General features: G+C 44.1%; 1 protein-coding gene across 2 annotated transcripts in view; it reads right to left on the reverse strand.

Annotated features, from left to right (window-relative positions):
• Nucleotides 1-696: 696 nt before the first annotated feature.
• LOC146566444 (uncharacterized) overlaps nt 697-15,467 on the reverse strand; it is a 33,668-nt gene continuing 18,897 nt past the window's right edge. For both annotated transcript variants that reach the window (XM_085290124.1, XM_085290125.1), the window contains exons 2-10: nt 14,982-15,060; nt 14,684-14,900; nt 13,541-13,812; nt 7,649-12,912; nt 4,963-5,179; nt 2,411-2,643; nt 2,032-2,316; nt 1,852-1,958; nt 697-1,490 (exon numbers count right to left, since the gene is read on the reverse strand). In XM_085290124.1, the coding sequence (XP_085146250.1) occupies nt 1,246-1,490; nt 1,852-1,958; nt 2,032-2,316; nt 2,411-2,643; nt 4,963-5,179; nt 7,649-12,912; nt 13,541-13,812; nt 14,684-14,900; nt 14,982-15,050 (6,909 nt within the window). In that variant the 5' untranslated portion in view covers nt 15,051-15,060 and the 3' untranslated portion in view covers nt 697-1,245. The remainder of the gene's footprint in view (nt 1,491-1,851; nt 1,959-2,031; nt 2,317-2,410; nt 2,644-4,962; nt 5,180-7,648; nt 12,913-13,540; nt 13,813-14,683; nt 14,901-14,981; nt 15,061-15,467) is intronic.

The following is a 15,467-nucleotide window of genomic DNA, read 5'->3' on the forward strand; positions in this document are numbered from 1 at the left end:
AACTCTCATTGCAGTGGCTGCCAGTTAGTTTTAGAATTAATTTTAAGATTTTATTATTTGTTTTGAAGGCGTTGCACGGGTTAGCACCCTCATACATTTCTGATCTTTTAAATTGGACACTCCTGCAAGATCGCTGAGGTCAGCGGACCAAAGATCAGGCCTTTGCTGGGACCGCCCCTTCACATCAGCACCTCCCAACTTTGGACACTTTCAAAACAAGTATGAAAACCCACTTTTATTCCTTGGCTTTTAAGTCAGAATGAGTTTGTATTACTTTTGTCTTATTTCTTACTCAAATTATCTAATTTTATGATTCTTTTTCTTAACTCTTATCATCTCTCCCTATGTTTTTATTTCTATTATCTTCATTGTACAACACCTTAGTCCGCGGCTGTTGTTTTAAATGTGCTAAATAAAAACATTTGACTTTGACAAACTGAGTCTGAAAGTCTGTAATACGGCAGTAAATAATAAAGATTGCATTTATAAAGCGCTTCTCACTATTCATTCACTCTCACATTCACACTGGTGGAGGCAGCTACAGCCACAGCTGGGCCAGACTGACGGAGGCGAGGCTGCCATATCACGCCATCAGCCCCTCTGACCATCACCAGCAGGCGGCAGGTGAAGTGTCTTTCCCAGTTAACAGTGTGTGTGTGTGTGTGTGTGTGAATCATTAACAACACAGAGTTTTACACACAACTTTATTTCTTCATTTTTATGGTGGGAGCAAAAAACCAGGTGAACTTAGCAAGATGATCACCAGTGTGACCTCTGACCCCAGACACCAGTGTGACCTCTGACCCCAGACACCACAGTGTGACCTCTGACCCCAAACACCAGTGTGGCCTCACACACACACTTTGTTTTCTGACGTGGAATCAGTGAGGTGTGGTTGTGTTGTGGTTCATTTACACAAGTCATGTCATGATTCATATGTTGTGCTGTAAGCAGAGGCAGGTCCCTGTGACAGGCGTTACACACAGAACACACAGCAGCTCCTGTGATTACACATCACTGTCGTGTGTTACACACAGAACACACAGCAGCTCCTGTGATTACACATCTGTCTCTGAGCTCCTTCTCGGATTGAAATCTTTCAGAGAAACTCTTCCTCCTTTGTTTTCTCATAAAAGAGGAAAAGAGGATGATGATGAAACGGTCAGAGAGGAAACAAAATATATAAATGATAAATGATCTGATACGTTCAGTTGAACACACACACGTCTCTCACAGGCACTGTTGTTATCTTCCACTGTTGTTGTTGTGTTTCTGTATCTTGGCTCTCAGCTCGCGGCACATCTCTTTGTACTCTGACGTGTTCTTCGAGTACAGGTTTCCGCCCTTCAGCCAGCCCATGATGCTGTTCTTCTCCTCCTCGTTCAGGACTCCTTTCTTGTAGTAACCTTCCACCAGCAGCTTGTCTCCAACATCGTGGTAGCGCTTCGTTGCGTCTCTGGACATATTTGAGATGTTCAGCGAGAGGATTCCTGCAGAGTTCACACAGCGAGCAGGGAGAGGCGGGGTTTACTCACTGAACAGGAAACGGTGTCTCTGACAGCATCGCACTATATCTGTTACTGTGACCGCTGAGGCGAGGACTCATTAATGTGATCGTTGGTGCTTCACGTGTTCCTGTACTAATATTTAACCTGTGTGTGGCTGTGAAACCAGTGTAACCAGCACTCTGACTCTGTGCATTAAACTGCTGAAAGACTCTTGCATCATTTTTGCAGACAGATGTTTCTTTGTGTCGTTTCTATGGTGACGAACATCTTTGCTCATTGTCTCATCAGTAACCTGGTAACAGCACATAATACTTCTATCTCTACAGGCTTGTTTGTAGCGTACCTGCATCCTCTCTGAGAGAATTGGATGTGACCGGATTGGCTGCCAGCAGCGACATCTTCACCAGTTTTTCCCCGTCTCCAGAAATAAGAGTCTCCTCAAGCTTCTCGCTGGAACAGAAGCACGTTAGCTATCCAAAGAAAACTCTGAGTTTAGCTCCAGGACGAACAGATTCGTTCTCACCTGATTATACGAGACTCTTTTCTGTTGCGCCAGGTCAGGCCTGCCTCGTGGTGCGGCTTCAGAACCTCTCTGCACAGCCCGCGGTCTCCGTTTTTATCCAACAGAGCAAAGAGGTTGGGCCTTTTGTTTTTCAGGTCCTCTCTTAACTTTACGTTCTCAGGGTCCTGCAATGTTTTAAGGGCATTCTGAAAGACACATCTAGGTGGGACGTGGTCGGCTTCCACCGCCAACCCGTTCTCACCACATTCTCTTTGGTTTGAGGTTTGCACCCGGATCTTGTACACACTGTTGGCAAGAAACACATTCAGAATACGATTTAATGTGTGTTACACGTGAAGTTCGATCTGCTGGTCGTCGTGGTCACACATTAAATACTTACTCAGCGTGCGCTCCAACCAAACCCAGACGTCGTTCTTGGATATCTCGTAATTCCTCTGGACTCAAACCTTTCTTGCTCATGTCGCCCAAGATGGCGTTGAAATCGTCTACGGCTTTTCTTCGCGCCTTTCGATCTCCTCCACATATGTAATATCTTCCAGGAGAGTTAAAGGTTTCTTCATATCCTTTCTGCAGCTTCAGAGCTCCTGCGTATTTGGGTAGGTTTTGCTGAAGCTGAGTGGAGATAAAACATGCCATAAGATGAGTTACCTAATTGCTTCCAACATCTCCAGTGCGGCCTCTGAATAACACAAAGGCTACACCTCCTGTAAAAAGGTGAAACACTGATTGGGTCCATAATCGCACAGAGCTCCAGAGGCCAAGTCAGGGTGGGCTAAGCCTGTAGAGGCGGCCACAGAGACCGGGTTTGATGAGTCCAAGGCGGCTCAAGATGAGTTAGAGTTTCCCAGTTTGCAATTTCTGAGAAAAAGAAACCTTGTGTTTACTTGCATATGCAATCAGTGACTTAGTGTTGCACTAGCCAGCCATAAAGGGTGAGACTGGCCCTAGTGTTTTCCCATTTGAACGAACTAAACCAGATCATTGTGCACCACCTCTGGTTTGTACAACAGCCAAGCAAGTTACTGAGGAGTCTGTTAAATCTGCTCCTCAGCTTGTAAACCCAGCGGCTTTTTCACTCAATTCAGTTTTATTTACACAGCGCCAAATCACAACAGCAGTCGCCTCAAGGCGCTTTATATTGTAAGGTAGACCCTACAATAATAACCCAACAATCATATGACCCCTATGAGCAGCACTTTGGCGACAGTGGGAAGGAAAAACTCCCTTTTAACAGGAAGAAACCTCCAGCAGAACCAGGCTCAGGGAGGGGCGGGGCCATCTGCTGTGATTGGTTGGGGTGAGAGAAGGAAGACAGGATAAAGACATGCTGTGGAAGAGAGACAGAGGTTAATAACAGATATGATTCAATGCAGAGAGGTCTGTTAACACATAGTGAGTGAGAAAGGTGACTGGAAAGGAAAAACTCAGTGCATCATGGGAATCCCCGGCAGCCTACATCTATTGCAGCATAACTAAGGGAGGATTCAGGGTCACCTGGTCCAGCCCTAACTATATGCTTTAGCAAAAAGGAAAGTTTTTCAACTGCATCGCTTAACACCACAATTTTACATGTGCACTTTCTTTGCGGGGGGGGGGGGGGGGGGGGGGGGGGGGGGGGTGTATACAGCCAATATTCATTTCTAAATTATTAACTAACAAACTTGTGCTTCAAGTGCTTTGTCAATATTGTAGGAAATGTTAAACTTAATCATCATCTCGGCTCCTCTGACGACCTGTATGCTGTTGCCTGCCACTGAAAGGCAGTGGGGAGAGGGGACACTTGTGCATTTATCGCAGCATATAATGTGTTTCTGCTGCTTTTTCAGCGTTCAGAGGTTGATGGCACTGTGTCAGAGCTGGCTGTGAACTTCAGACGGATCAGGCCTTAACTTAACAAAAATGTTATCAATAGTTCTTTTCATCTTTTCTCATTACCCACAGCTACATCCACTCTGTCAGGCCAAGGCTGCTCACTGATTTCTATAATCCATTCGATTCAACTTAGCCTCAGACAGTCAGAAATATTATAATTCTGATCATTTATCAGTACTGACTTCATCAGAATTGTGAACATCACAGCAGATGCCTTTGTGTGAAAGTACCTGAGAATAAAACACAGAAAAACATGAAGGAGATTTTCCTGGTCTGGCTTTTTATAGCAGATAACCTTAAAAATATTCTACAATGTTCTGCATATAAAGTTTAAATTTCTTCAGTATTGAACAACAGAAATTAGGCTTTCTTGTCCGAGGTCATTTAAGTCAAAAAAGAAAAAGACAGCGCTGTAAGCAACGGTAGACTGGTGGGTAATAAGCGAATGAATAATACAGAAAACAGAAATTTGAGACGGGAAACTGTTCTTGAAGTACAGAGAGAGAGAGAGAGCTGTGCATGAAGTGATTTTTATCATGATGGAAGCAAAACAGCAAAAGTCAGAGGGAATTCATGACGACATTGATCAGATGTGAAGCGCAGTTTGCTGCTTCTTTTGCTGCTTCTTTTGCTGCTGGCGAATTTTGGTTGGAGAGACAAAACCTGCAGCTCAGAATCAGCGCAAAAAGCCGTAAACACAGCGCGGACCAGACGCATCAGAATCGCTGAGCTCCGACAGCGTGTCCGTCTGCGGGCCGTCGGGTGAGAAAGCCGAGAAAGACGAAGCTGATTCTGATGCGTCCGCTCTGTGTTTACGTCTTTGTGTGGAATCCGTTAATGAATTGATATCGCTAATTTACGAATAAATTCTTTACAAATCCTACCATGTGAATTCATGGATTTTTTTTCACATTCTGTCTCTCACAGTTGAAGTGTACCTCTGGTGCAAATTACTGACCTCTGTCATCATTTTAAGTGGGGGAACTTGCACAATCGGTGGCTGACTAAATACTTTTTTGCCCCACTGTAGACCATATTAATAATAACAGTAAGACTTACATTGTTTCTGACCTGCTCCCGAAGGATCCGTGCCTCTTTTCCTACATCACCTGGATTTTTACCGGTGGCCTGGGCAACAGCGTGGTAGAGGCAGTTCTGATCTTCTGAATTTACTGGGATTGTGGTCCCATCTGGTCTCAGGATTTCAAAATGACCAGTGCACGGGCTCTGTTCACCACGAATCCGTTTAGTTATCCTTGAGAAGAACCCCATCGTCCTGTAAAAAATACATTAATAAAACAAAAAATCAACAAATCAGTCACTCTGGACAAAAAAGGGAAAAGGTGAGACTAACACATCTCCCTCTAAATACAAGTAGTCCATAACATTTGTTTATTACTTTAAATTTTATTTAAGAGTTTTGATTGGGACCAATAATAATGTTGTTGTACATAAAATCTGTCATGTAAGTTGTGTCCACCAGTGAAGCTGTTGGAACAATATTGATGAATGAGTAATAATCCTTCTCTTTCTACTAGAAGCATAAGGAAAATGAATGTGGGGAATAATGTATATAATCAGATTAAACTATAACAGTAAAGGAAGTCAATTCAATTTTGTTTTATATATCACCAAACCACAACACCCAGTGCATCATGGGAATCCCCCGGCAGCCCACGCCTATTACAGCATAACTAAGGGAGGATTCGGGGTCACCTGGTCCAGCCCTAACTATATGCTTTAGCAAAAATGAAAGTTTGAAGCCTGATCTTGAAAGTAGAGATAGTGTCTGTCTCCCGAATCCAAACTTATGCTATGTCTTCTAATGATGCTGCCTAAGGGAAGCATGTATAATGTAAACAGAATTGGTCCTAGCACTGAACCCTGTGGAACTCCATAATTAACCTCAGTGTGTGAAGAGGACTCTCCATTTACATGCACAAACTGGAGTCTATTAGATAGATATGATACAAACCACTGCAGCACAGTACCTGTAATACCTACAGCATGTTCTAATCGCTCTAATAGGATATTATGGTCGACAGTATCGAACGCTGCACTGAGGTCTAGCAGGACAAGCACAGGGATGAGTCAAGGTCAGAGGCCATTCCCAGCAATTTCAGGGTTCCTTCAGTGTCGCCTGCCTTCGCCTCTGACAGTTGACTATGGCTGCTGGAGTCCCTAGCTTCACATTTCTCAAAACAGAATCACCCACAAAAGTGGCGAGAAAACTACGTGAGAGAGGAACAGGTGGTGTACCGGGGTGTTCTGTTTAGAGCTACACTTCCTCCTCACCGTCACCCAGCCAGCCTTCTTTCTTGTTGCTCAGGACTATCTGCTGAGGAAGAGCTAATGGTAGCAAAGCTAGCGTTGCCCACACTAACTACTGTCTATGCCAGAGTCCAGAGTCCAGAGCTGGTTTTCCATTCACTGAGCCTGGCCTCCAGACGTACAATCAGGCAACATTTCTTTCCAGTATCTGTGCTGAACAGAGGAGAAACGAAACATTTGAGAAGGAACTAATGACTCAGCTACAAGCTAAGCTAATAGCTACGCTAAAGACAGTCATTGGGTCTTTACTGTGGGTGAGTCAGCAGAAAGCGCGCTTTGGATAAACCACATGAAGATTACAGTTTGACATAAGCCTTTATCTGAAGGTATATAATTAAACAAGTCACACATGGTAACAAAACACTACTGTGCACTCTGTTAGGAACAGGAAGTGATACGAGAATGCCAGAAAAAATTGAAACTGGGGGGGGGCAGGAAAATAACGGAGTCCTTCCCAGTTCACAGCCAGTAGACCAACACAGGACAAGTCATTATAGTGGGACCACAGGATGTCAGGGTGCCAGCTCTGTGTTATTATTCACCATGACTGGTGTCAGTTCTAGCTGTTCAGTGGGTTTCTGATTTGCCCTCAGACTAAACTACACCAGTTTGGGGAAAACAGTTTGTTAGTTTGTTTGTCCCCTGATTATCAGACAGGAGAATAATTATTACGTTTTTAGATAAAGTTTCTTTTTGACATTGATTGCAGTGTGTGATCATAATAGGGTTGATACGCTCCTCATTAGAAGGATACGAGCACTAACCCCACGGTGTGAAGGGTTAAGTAAGAGGCACAAACAGAGCTGAGTGTAGCTACGTGCTCACAGAACAGACAGGAAGGGCTGCTTGTATGATAACAGGGCGTTCCAGTGAACAAGAAATAAACACTTAATAGTGTTCCTTTAAGGAATGGAGCATGGAAATAAAACATCCCTATCTGGGAGGTAGGGAGTTTTCTCACACAGGACAAGATCCCTGACTGGAGGTTAGTGACCGCTGCCATGAGGAACAAATCAGGGAGTGCTGAGCCTCAACCACGACATCTCCCCATCAATAAGCAATCACAATTATTTCCTGTTTCCATGTGTCTAATATATACTTTGAATTATGAATTGTACTTCACTTCTCCATGTACAGACTGCCTGACACTGTCCACAGCTGTGCAAGCCCAATTTTAACTGCCTGATAATAAAAGAGAGTGAACTGCTAGACTGTCTCCTGAACTTCTCTCAGCGTAGAAGAACCCGACAGTATCAAAACCAAAGTCTGGAAATTGGGATGGGGAGGGTTACCCTTGCAAAACAGGTCAAAATTAACTTTCTGGCCCATATGAGTTGGTCAATTAAAAAAATATATTATTTTGACTTAATTAAATGAGAGGCGCAATAATATCAAATATGTATGCTTCACTCACTGTGTTGGATTTTCTGGCTCCTTCTTCAGTTGGAGGACTATATCGCCTGCTGAGTCCTCCTTCCCAGGATAATAGTCTTCTGAGAGCTTCTTTCCATCTTTGTCCACCATAACCAGTTTGATTCCTTTGCCTTCCAGAGCATCACTCTGGGTGAGGACGTGGATGTCCAAAGCTGTAGCAGGGCGGTTAACATCAGAAATGTCCTCAATGTAGCACTCCAAGTCTTTCTTGTCAGACTCTGACAGGGACTCATGTGGACGCTGGAGGACCTTTTTCATGTTGTACTTATACTCCTGGCTGTTAAAGAAACTTTGGGTGTCAGCCCTGCCAAGTATGTTGCTAACAGCACCACCAACAGCATGGTTTATTTGACTTATGCACATTTTGCTCATGATGGAGGTCATATGCCTGGAACAGGCCTCAACATAAGAGTTTGAAACACTTTCTGCAATCATGTTAATGAGTTTATCTTTAAAGCGTTTTACATCTGATAAACTGTGCCTTTCATCCTGGTCATTGCTTTCCTGAGGTAGTTTTCCCATGCTTTGCAAGAGTTTAGGAACAAAGGTGTTGTTAATGATTTTCTCTGTTGGTACCGAATTCCATATTTGTACAAAGGCTGTGGCATATTTAGCTGCTTCCAAACCCATTAGAATACTTTCTATTCGATCGGACCCTTTTTTGCTCTTTATGTGTTGTGTTACAGCACCACAGACCGCTGAAAGTCCATCAAGAGCCTTAAGAGCCATGGTACAATTCATCATCAGGTCAGGAATCACTTCTCTTGTTATCAGATCCACTGACTGAAGCATTTCTTCCTCACACTCTTTGTGAATTCTGAATTCACTGGACCCATTCTCCAGGATATTCTTTGGTATTCCTGAGCAAATGAAGCTTGTGACAACTTCATCCAGGTCATGGTTGGCTTTTATGAGTGAAAGCACCTTTTCCTCAAAGACTTTCCTCAGAACGTTTTGGAAAAAAGCATTAAATGCCTTCTCAGCAGTATAACTCAGAGCACTGACGCATCCTTGCTTCCCCAGTTCCTGAAGTGCATACTTCCCTGCCTTCAGAAAACACTGTTTTACTGTGTAGGCACTAGTCTTTGCTCCTGCGATCAGACCTTTTGTGCCACTACGCACTGCACTTGCAGCTTTCTTTAGTCGGCTGAATCCACCAGAGATCAGAGACAGCCCGATGCTGATGGCCTTGGAGATTGCCCATTCAGCCCAGTCAAAGCCTCCTTGTATCATTCCTTTGATCCCTTGAATCATGTCAGATACTCCCTCACAGATCAGTCCAAGTCCAAACTGACTGGCACCACCACATGACAGAGCACAAACAAGAACACCTGCTGCAACTTGAAGGGCGCCGAGAACAAAACAAACAAGGGCATCATAGCAGAACTCGGGCTTCTTTTTAACCTCAAAGACTGTGCTAAGGCCATTCTCATAGAGCATCATCAGCTCATTGGTGGTGATTAAATCTTTATCTTTGGAAAGATGGTACACACTGGAATCCTCTACCTCTGCATCAGCTTTGCTGCCATCGAGCTGTGTCAGAGTTGTCAGGGCACTTTCGATGTATCTTTTCCAAGATTTGAAGATAGTCATCCTGGCTTGCATTTGGATCTGGAGGTTGCTGTTTGTGTGGTGTGGAACAAAGCCACTCGTCACTGAAAGATTACAAAACATCATCGTATTTGTTGATTCTGAGAGATAGACATCCACTGCAGACTGTGCTTCCTCCAGTAATTCCTTTGCCTCAGCTATGTAGTCTCCTTTTCTGAGGTTGAGTGTGATGTAAGCTTGATTATAAAGCGCCACAGCACTGTAGAAATGATCGCACTCTGCAGCTCTCTGCCAGTAAGTCTTTGCACCAAAGTCACATTTGGTTTTGTTCATGCAGTGTAGGTCAGTTCTGCTTGCTGCCTGTTTGATGTAATCATAGATGTTATAGCTCGTCCCCTGCAGGAGGAAGTCACCAGTCTTCTTCAAGTGTTTGGTGAGGTCTTCTCTCAGCTGGCTGATATCGTCATGTCTGCTGATGTGCTCTTCATGAAGGATGAGCCACAAAGCCCACGATTCTTTCAAAGCATCAAGTGCAGTCTGATAGTCGAACTTGTTCTGATGGATCTTAAAATATTCAGGAACATCCTTCAGCTTCATCTTGGACAGGTCACTCCTTTCTTCCACCGTGTAATTCTTGTCAAAGTTACAGAGAAACTGACAGAAACTGGAGAACAGAGTTTCCTTCATGTCAATTTCACAGAGTTCATGTTTCTCCATGCTGTCTAAATGTCTGAGCTCATACTCCTCTCTGAGCTGTCTCATGGTTTCGATGGAATGGCCTTGGTAGGCTGGTGCAAGATGGCCCTGGTTGAGAACCATCTGGACCATCCCTGGGTTTCCTTTTCGGGCGGTGCGTCCAAAGACCTGTCGCTCCACACGGTGACTTCTAGGAAAGTATGTGAGGAGCACAAAGAGGCCTCCACTCTCGTTTACGTCCTGCTGAACGTGTATGTCTGTCCCTCGGCCGCCGAGGTTTGTAGCAATGATAATGTTTCCCGGGCTAAAGTTCTGCTTCTCGATGTTGTGCTTCTCGCTGATTGTGTACATGGTGATCTCATTGGCTTGCCTTTCTGGAACATGCATGTTTGTCTTCAGCTCATCTGCAGTTTTAACATCTTCACAAATGATAAGAACAACTTGGCCTCTGTCTGCAGCTCTCTGTGCAGTTTCACAGATCATCTGGATCCACTGCATGTTGCCTCCACTCACCTGAACTGCTGGCAACTCAACAAGCTTTTTACAGCGGTGAGCTGGAATGACATAGCTTGCTGTTTGGTAATGCCGTTCTAGAAATACTTTCTCAGCTTGCCCCCCTAATGTCCCAGAAACACCAAAAATGCCTTTTCCATTGAGGTACCGTTTAAAGAAATGGACATTGGACATGTAATTTGTTACATTGGACAGCTGTGAAATGGCCAGCTGATGCTTCATCTCCAGAAACTGTTGTAGGCCGTCACCCCATCGCTTGTTTTTCTCCAACACCCCACTGGCCTCAAAGTCCACAGGAATTATGGCATCATACTGATGACTGTCAGCATCACTGAAACCACCTGCGTCAGCTTCCGGTGCTTTCTCAATCATGTACTCTCTTCCCTGAGTCATTCTGATGGCTTTTAAGGCGTTCTCGGCAAAAACTAGTAACTGATTCTCAATGTATGTTTTCAAAAAAGAGGGGATCACAATAAATCCCTTACACTCATCCAATGACTTCACTGAACACTCATCAGAATATTTAATTTTTGATTTTAATTTGTCCACAGCTCCTTGGATGAGGGATTCCTCGGACATTATTTCACAGGTACAGCCATTCTCCAGGAGGAGCAGGCTGACATCAGGGTCTCCATGAGAGCTGTCCTTGCTGTAAAGTTTGGCTTTGTTGTTCATTAGTGAGTAACAATTTACAGATACACCGTTTTCTATTTTTGTCTGAACTTGTCTCAGTAGCTCACACTGTTCTTCTGGTCCAATGTTGGCCATGATTTTCTCAGTAGCTTTCCACCTGGCATCCTTAAAGCTGTCAGTCTCTGTTTGTGTCTGACCATCTGCTTTATTTAATTCATCCACATCCTCCTGTGGATAAAACCCCAGCTGGGCACCAAGAATAAGTATGTCATCAGCTGAAACATCTTCTGATTCTGGGCCAACCACTGCTTGCATTACAGCCTTGTGGAAGTGCTGGATCCTGGTTCCCCACCTGATCTCCCCAGTTTCAAACATTTCTATTGGCTTGCAGGATGACATCATGGCCCAGATGCTTGCCAGGACTTGCTCCATGTGCCTTAGGCTGCCGGCTTGGTGTGACAGGAACGTGACCTGGACACCGCTGTCCAACGTCATGTAGTCCACCTCATCTACTACCACACACTCAAACCTCCTCGGACCTCGGGTAGTCTCCTTCTCAAACTCTTGCCTCAGTGTATCTGCTGCAAATGTACCAACAGTGCCATAAATGACCTGCTGGCTGTATGCATCCTCAAGCAGCTTGTCATGATCTTTAAAAGAGCAGCTATCGATTTGTGTTGGAGGGACCGTGGATGATGTAATACCAAACATATCATATAATTTTCTCCACTTATCCTGATCACGACTTGCTAACAAAGGAGAGCTTGTCACAATGTCCACCTTTATGCCTCGGGTGGCCTGTATTGTAGCAAACATGGCTAAAATACAAGTTTTGCCCTCTCCAGTGCTGATTTCCAACAGACAACCTTTCTTATCCCCAGACTGTGGCAGCAGGAGCAGCAGCAGTGATGCTAGCTGACTGGGTCTTGGGAAGTAGCCCTGAACATGTTCACCGCTTTGAGTGGTAAAGGCGGTGCATTCCTTTACAGCTCTGGATACGATGATCAGGACTTTCTTCAGAGCATCAATCTTAGGATTGTTAAAATCAAGAGCAGTTATTATCTTTTTACAGTCTTCAATCATCTCCCTGTTGATGGCCACACTTCCATATTTGGGTAGCTCTTCTTCAATATATGTCAGGACTTCTCGCAGGAGTGACGGGACACACTCTGGAAAGTTTTTGTTTTCCATTTCAGCCAAAAGTGTGCAAGCATCTTTGTCTCGCTCAGCTTTGTCCACACAATGTTGGATGTACTCTGCAGGATCGTCTTCATTCAGGGCAGAGAGAGCGTCGTCACAGCTCAGCCCGTACGTGCGCGCTTTGTGGAGGATTTTTGTGACTGTTTTCTGATCCATGCTTAAGGTCTTTCCAAGGAAAAGCTTGATGTCTTTTGGTGCCCAGAGGTTGTTGAAGACTATTTGACTGACGATCTCCTTACCTGATCGGGGTAGCTTTGAGGACAGATCCAGAACATTTGCTAACACCTGTTGGGCCAGTGTTGGGTTGTCAGCATGTAGCTGTTCCTGCAAACTGAGGAGGAACTCTGTCTTCTTGTCTTGTCCATTTTGGAGGAGATCTTCAAAATCAGGGTCACCCTCTAAGGTCACCTTCAGCACTGCCTCCAGGATGTTGAACCTCTCAGTCAAAGACAGCAGCACGTATCCAGTAGTCTGATCCAAAGCCCACAGTAATGAAGTGGGGACGAAGTGGGGGTGCTCGTTAAAATATTGTAATGTCAGCTTATTTTGGAGAGTCTTCATCCTGTCTTCCAGCTGGATCTGTAAATGTTCATCCTCTCTGATGTCATACTTTGATAGAAGTTTTTCAAACTTCTCATTAACATCAGCGACCTGTATTAAAGAGGAACAAAGACACGAGCGTAACAGTGTCAGCAGCAGGAAACTGTATGCAGGGTCAGATGCTGTCATCCTCACCTGACCATAATGTTGAATTATTATGGATGTTTTGGGTATCTGGCAGTAAGGACAGCAAACATCTGTTCAGAACTCTGATGATGTTCTGCTATGAGGACCTTCAGGAGTAGCAATTGATTTTTTAATTTGCCTGGTTAAAAGGAGACCTATATAACAAAATATTATGCTAATTATTAATGTTATACTAATATAATATTATACTGATCTGAACTGTTTACAGTCTGCCCCAGGGCAGCTGTGGCTACAACCATAGCTGCCTCCACCAGTGTGTGAATGTGAGAGTGAATGAATAGTGGCATTGTGAAGCGCTTTGGGTGCCTTGAAAAAGCGCTATATAATATGTGTATATGTATATATATATGTAAATCCAATCCATTATTGCTTGTTTTTTTTTCAAAAAAGAGAAATTTGTCATCTTCCAGAGTATAGGGCTGGGACATAGGGTTACGATGACTTAAATGTTAGACATTTATAAGGACCCAGAGCCTCTTTGCTATCCTTTCCCAGATGCCCGTAGCTGTTATTACCTAAGGCTGGACCCTACCTCATCTCTCTCTATGTGATGTGCTTCATCTTCCAAGAGCTGGTGTAGAACGTGAGAGTGCTGCTGACGGTGCTCCCAGGTTTGGAGGTTATCCTCCTGAAGCCTGTTGTGCGCTTCAGAGAGCTTTTTTCTTAATGTTTCATTCTCCATCTGCTCTTGGATCTTTCTCTGTCGCTCAAGCTCTGCCTGACGCCTTTTCTCTTCTTCTTCTTTCCTGCGTCGTTCCTCTTGTTGGCGTTTCTCACGTTCTCGTTTCTCTTCATCAGTTCTGCCTGTAGAGGAATGAATGCATGCTTAGAGAAATTTAATTTGTTTTTAATTTGTTAAAAGCTTCTGACATGAAACCCTGTTACACTGCAAAGAGCTTGGTATTGGCTCTCACTGGAATACTGTGTCACTTCCTGTTCCTGGTACACACTGGTGGCTTGTGCAGCGACATCTGTGCAGCCCAGTTCATTTCAAACTCTTACTTAGCAACTTATTTCATCCTGTAACCTTTGTGTGATTTATCAGGGCACACTTCCTCTTCAATCAGCTGCAAATTTTATTCAGTGTTCACTCATTGTGTCATTAGCAGTGTGGCCTGTGTTTCTGTGCTTTCTTCATGGCACTTTCCTGCTCAGTGTGTCAAGTGTTTAGTTATTGCGTGGCCTATTTTGGGGGGTTAGTACTTATAAATAATAATAAATATAAAGTAGTAATAAATATAGCTTGTTCATAGTTTTGGAGGACAAACCACTGAAAGTAAGCCTAAAACTGGCCAGGAGCAGGTGTGGACCAACGTAGCTTAGCCTGATTAGCTGTCCCACACCAGGTCCTCCTGAGCAGCAAGGAAATCAGGCGGGTGGGTGACTGTGAAGAGGAAATGTAGCAGCAAACTATTTCTCCAGGCTAAATGATGATCTTCTAAATTTGTGACACGCCGTTTGCTCTCCAGCTTACGAGTCGTCTGCTTTAGGGTAAGTTGTTGAGAATTATACCACGGAGTCAAATACTTCTGATTTGAGGCTCTGTTGTTCACAGCAGCTACAGCATCCAGAGTGACGTAGTCAGTCACTCTAGGCTTTTGCTAACTTTCTGATTTCTTTCTGGTGTGTGAACTCTGGTCTTATTAAGCAGTACACACTACTGACTGATACTTACCAAAGTTAGGACAACGGTCAACAACACTACCTAACATGTTGTGGACCAGTTCAAATTCTTTGTGGTCTTTACTCTCTCTTATGGTGTACGAAGCGCCACCACCTGCACCAGTGAGGTCACTTCCTGAATGATCTCCGTATCTAAAGGAAAGGCCCCAAAATGGTGGTAATGCATGCAGGTACTCTCCTGTGCTGTTGCCACGCACTGTACGCACACCCTGAAGGAAAGAGAGGGGGAGGGACCAGGATGAATGACCACAGACAAGGGTGAAACTTGTCATTTGGTTTTGTAGACTTACCTCTCTCCCCTTGCTACAGTAGTGAAATGTGTAGGGAGTCTCATTATGTATCGTATAGAAGCTCCACATGGTTCAAGCTCTATAAGACAAATGAAAGAGAGAATTTAGAGAAGGTCAGAAGAAGTTTTACTAACATTGTGGAGATGACTGGGTGCTGAGAGAAAAGCTGTGACCACATGAATGTCTCTAATCAGGTTTGTGTCCAGAGTGTGGATGTTTGGAACAACCCAACAGTACTGGCAGACTGACAGTTACTATCAGGGCTGTACTTTTACAGAGTACACGGCATTCGTTCTGAATGCAGACACTTACAGTTGTGTGACTGCAGTTGTGGGCCTTAAATGGATACTTGGATCTTTAATATGCAGTGAGATTGTGTTGGTCATCCAGGTAAGTAAATCCCAAAAGGTTGATTCTGTTCATCTGGACACGTGTGTGTGCGTATATGTATATACGTTTTTGTTCCATAACCATTTAAGAAACTCC

This window comes from Mchenga conophoros, linkage group LG10 (genome assembly GCF_057382185.1).
Source record: "Mchenga conophoros isolate Kocher_MC1m ecotype Shallow Benthic linkage group LG10, M_conophoros_male_GT1.1, whole genome shotgun sequence".
Lineage (NCBI taxonomy): Eukaryota > Metazoa > Chordata > Actinopteri > Cichliformes > Cichlidae > Mchenga > Mchenga conophoros.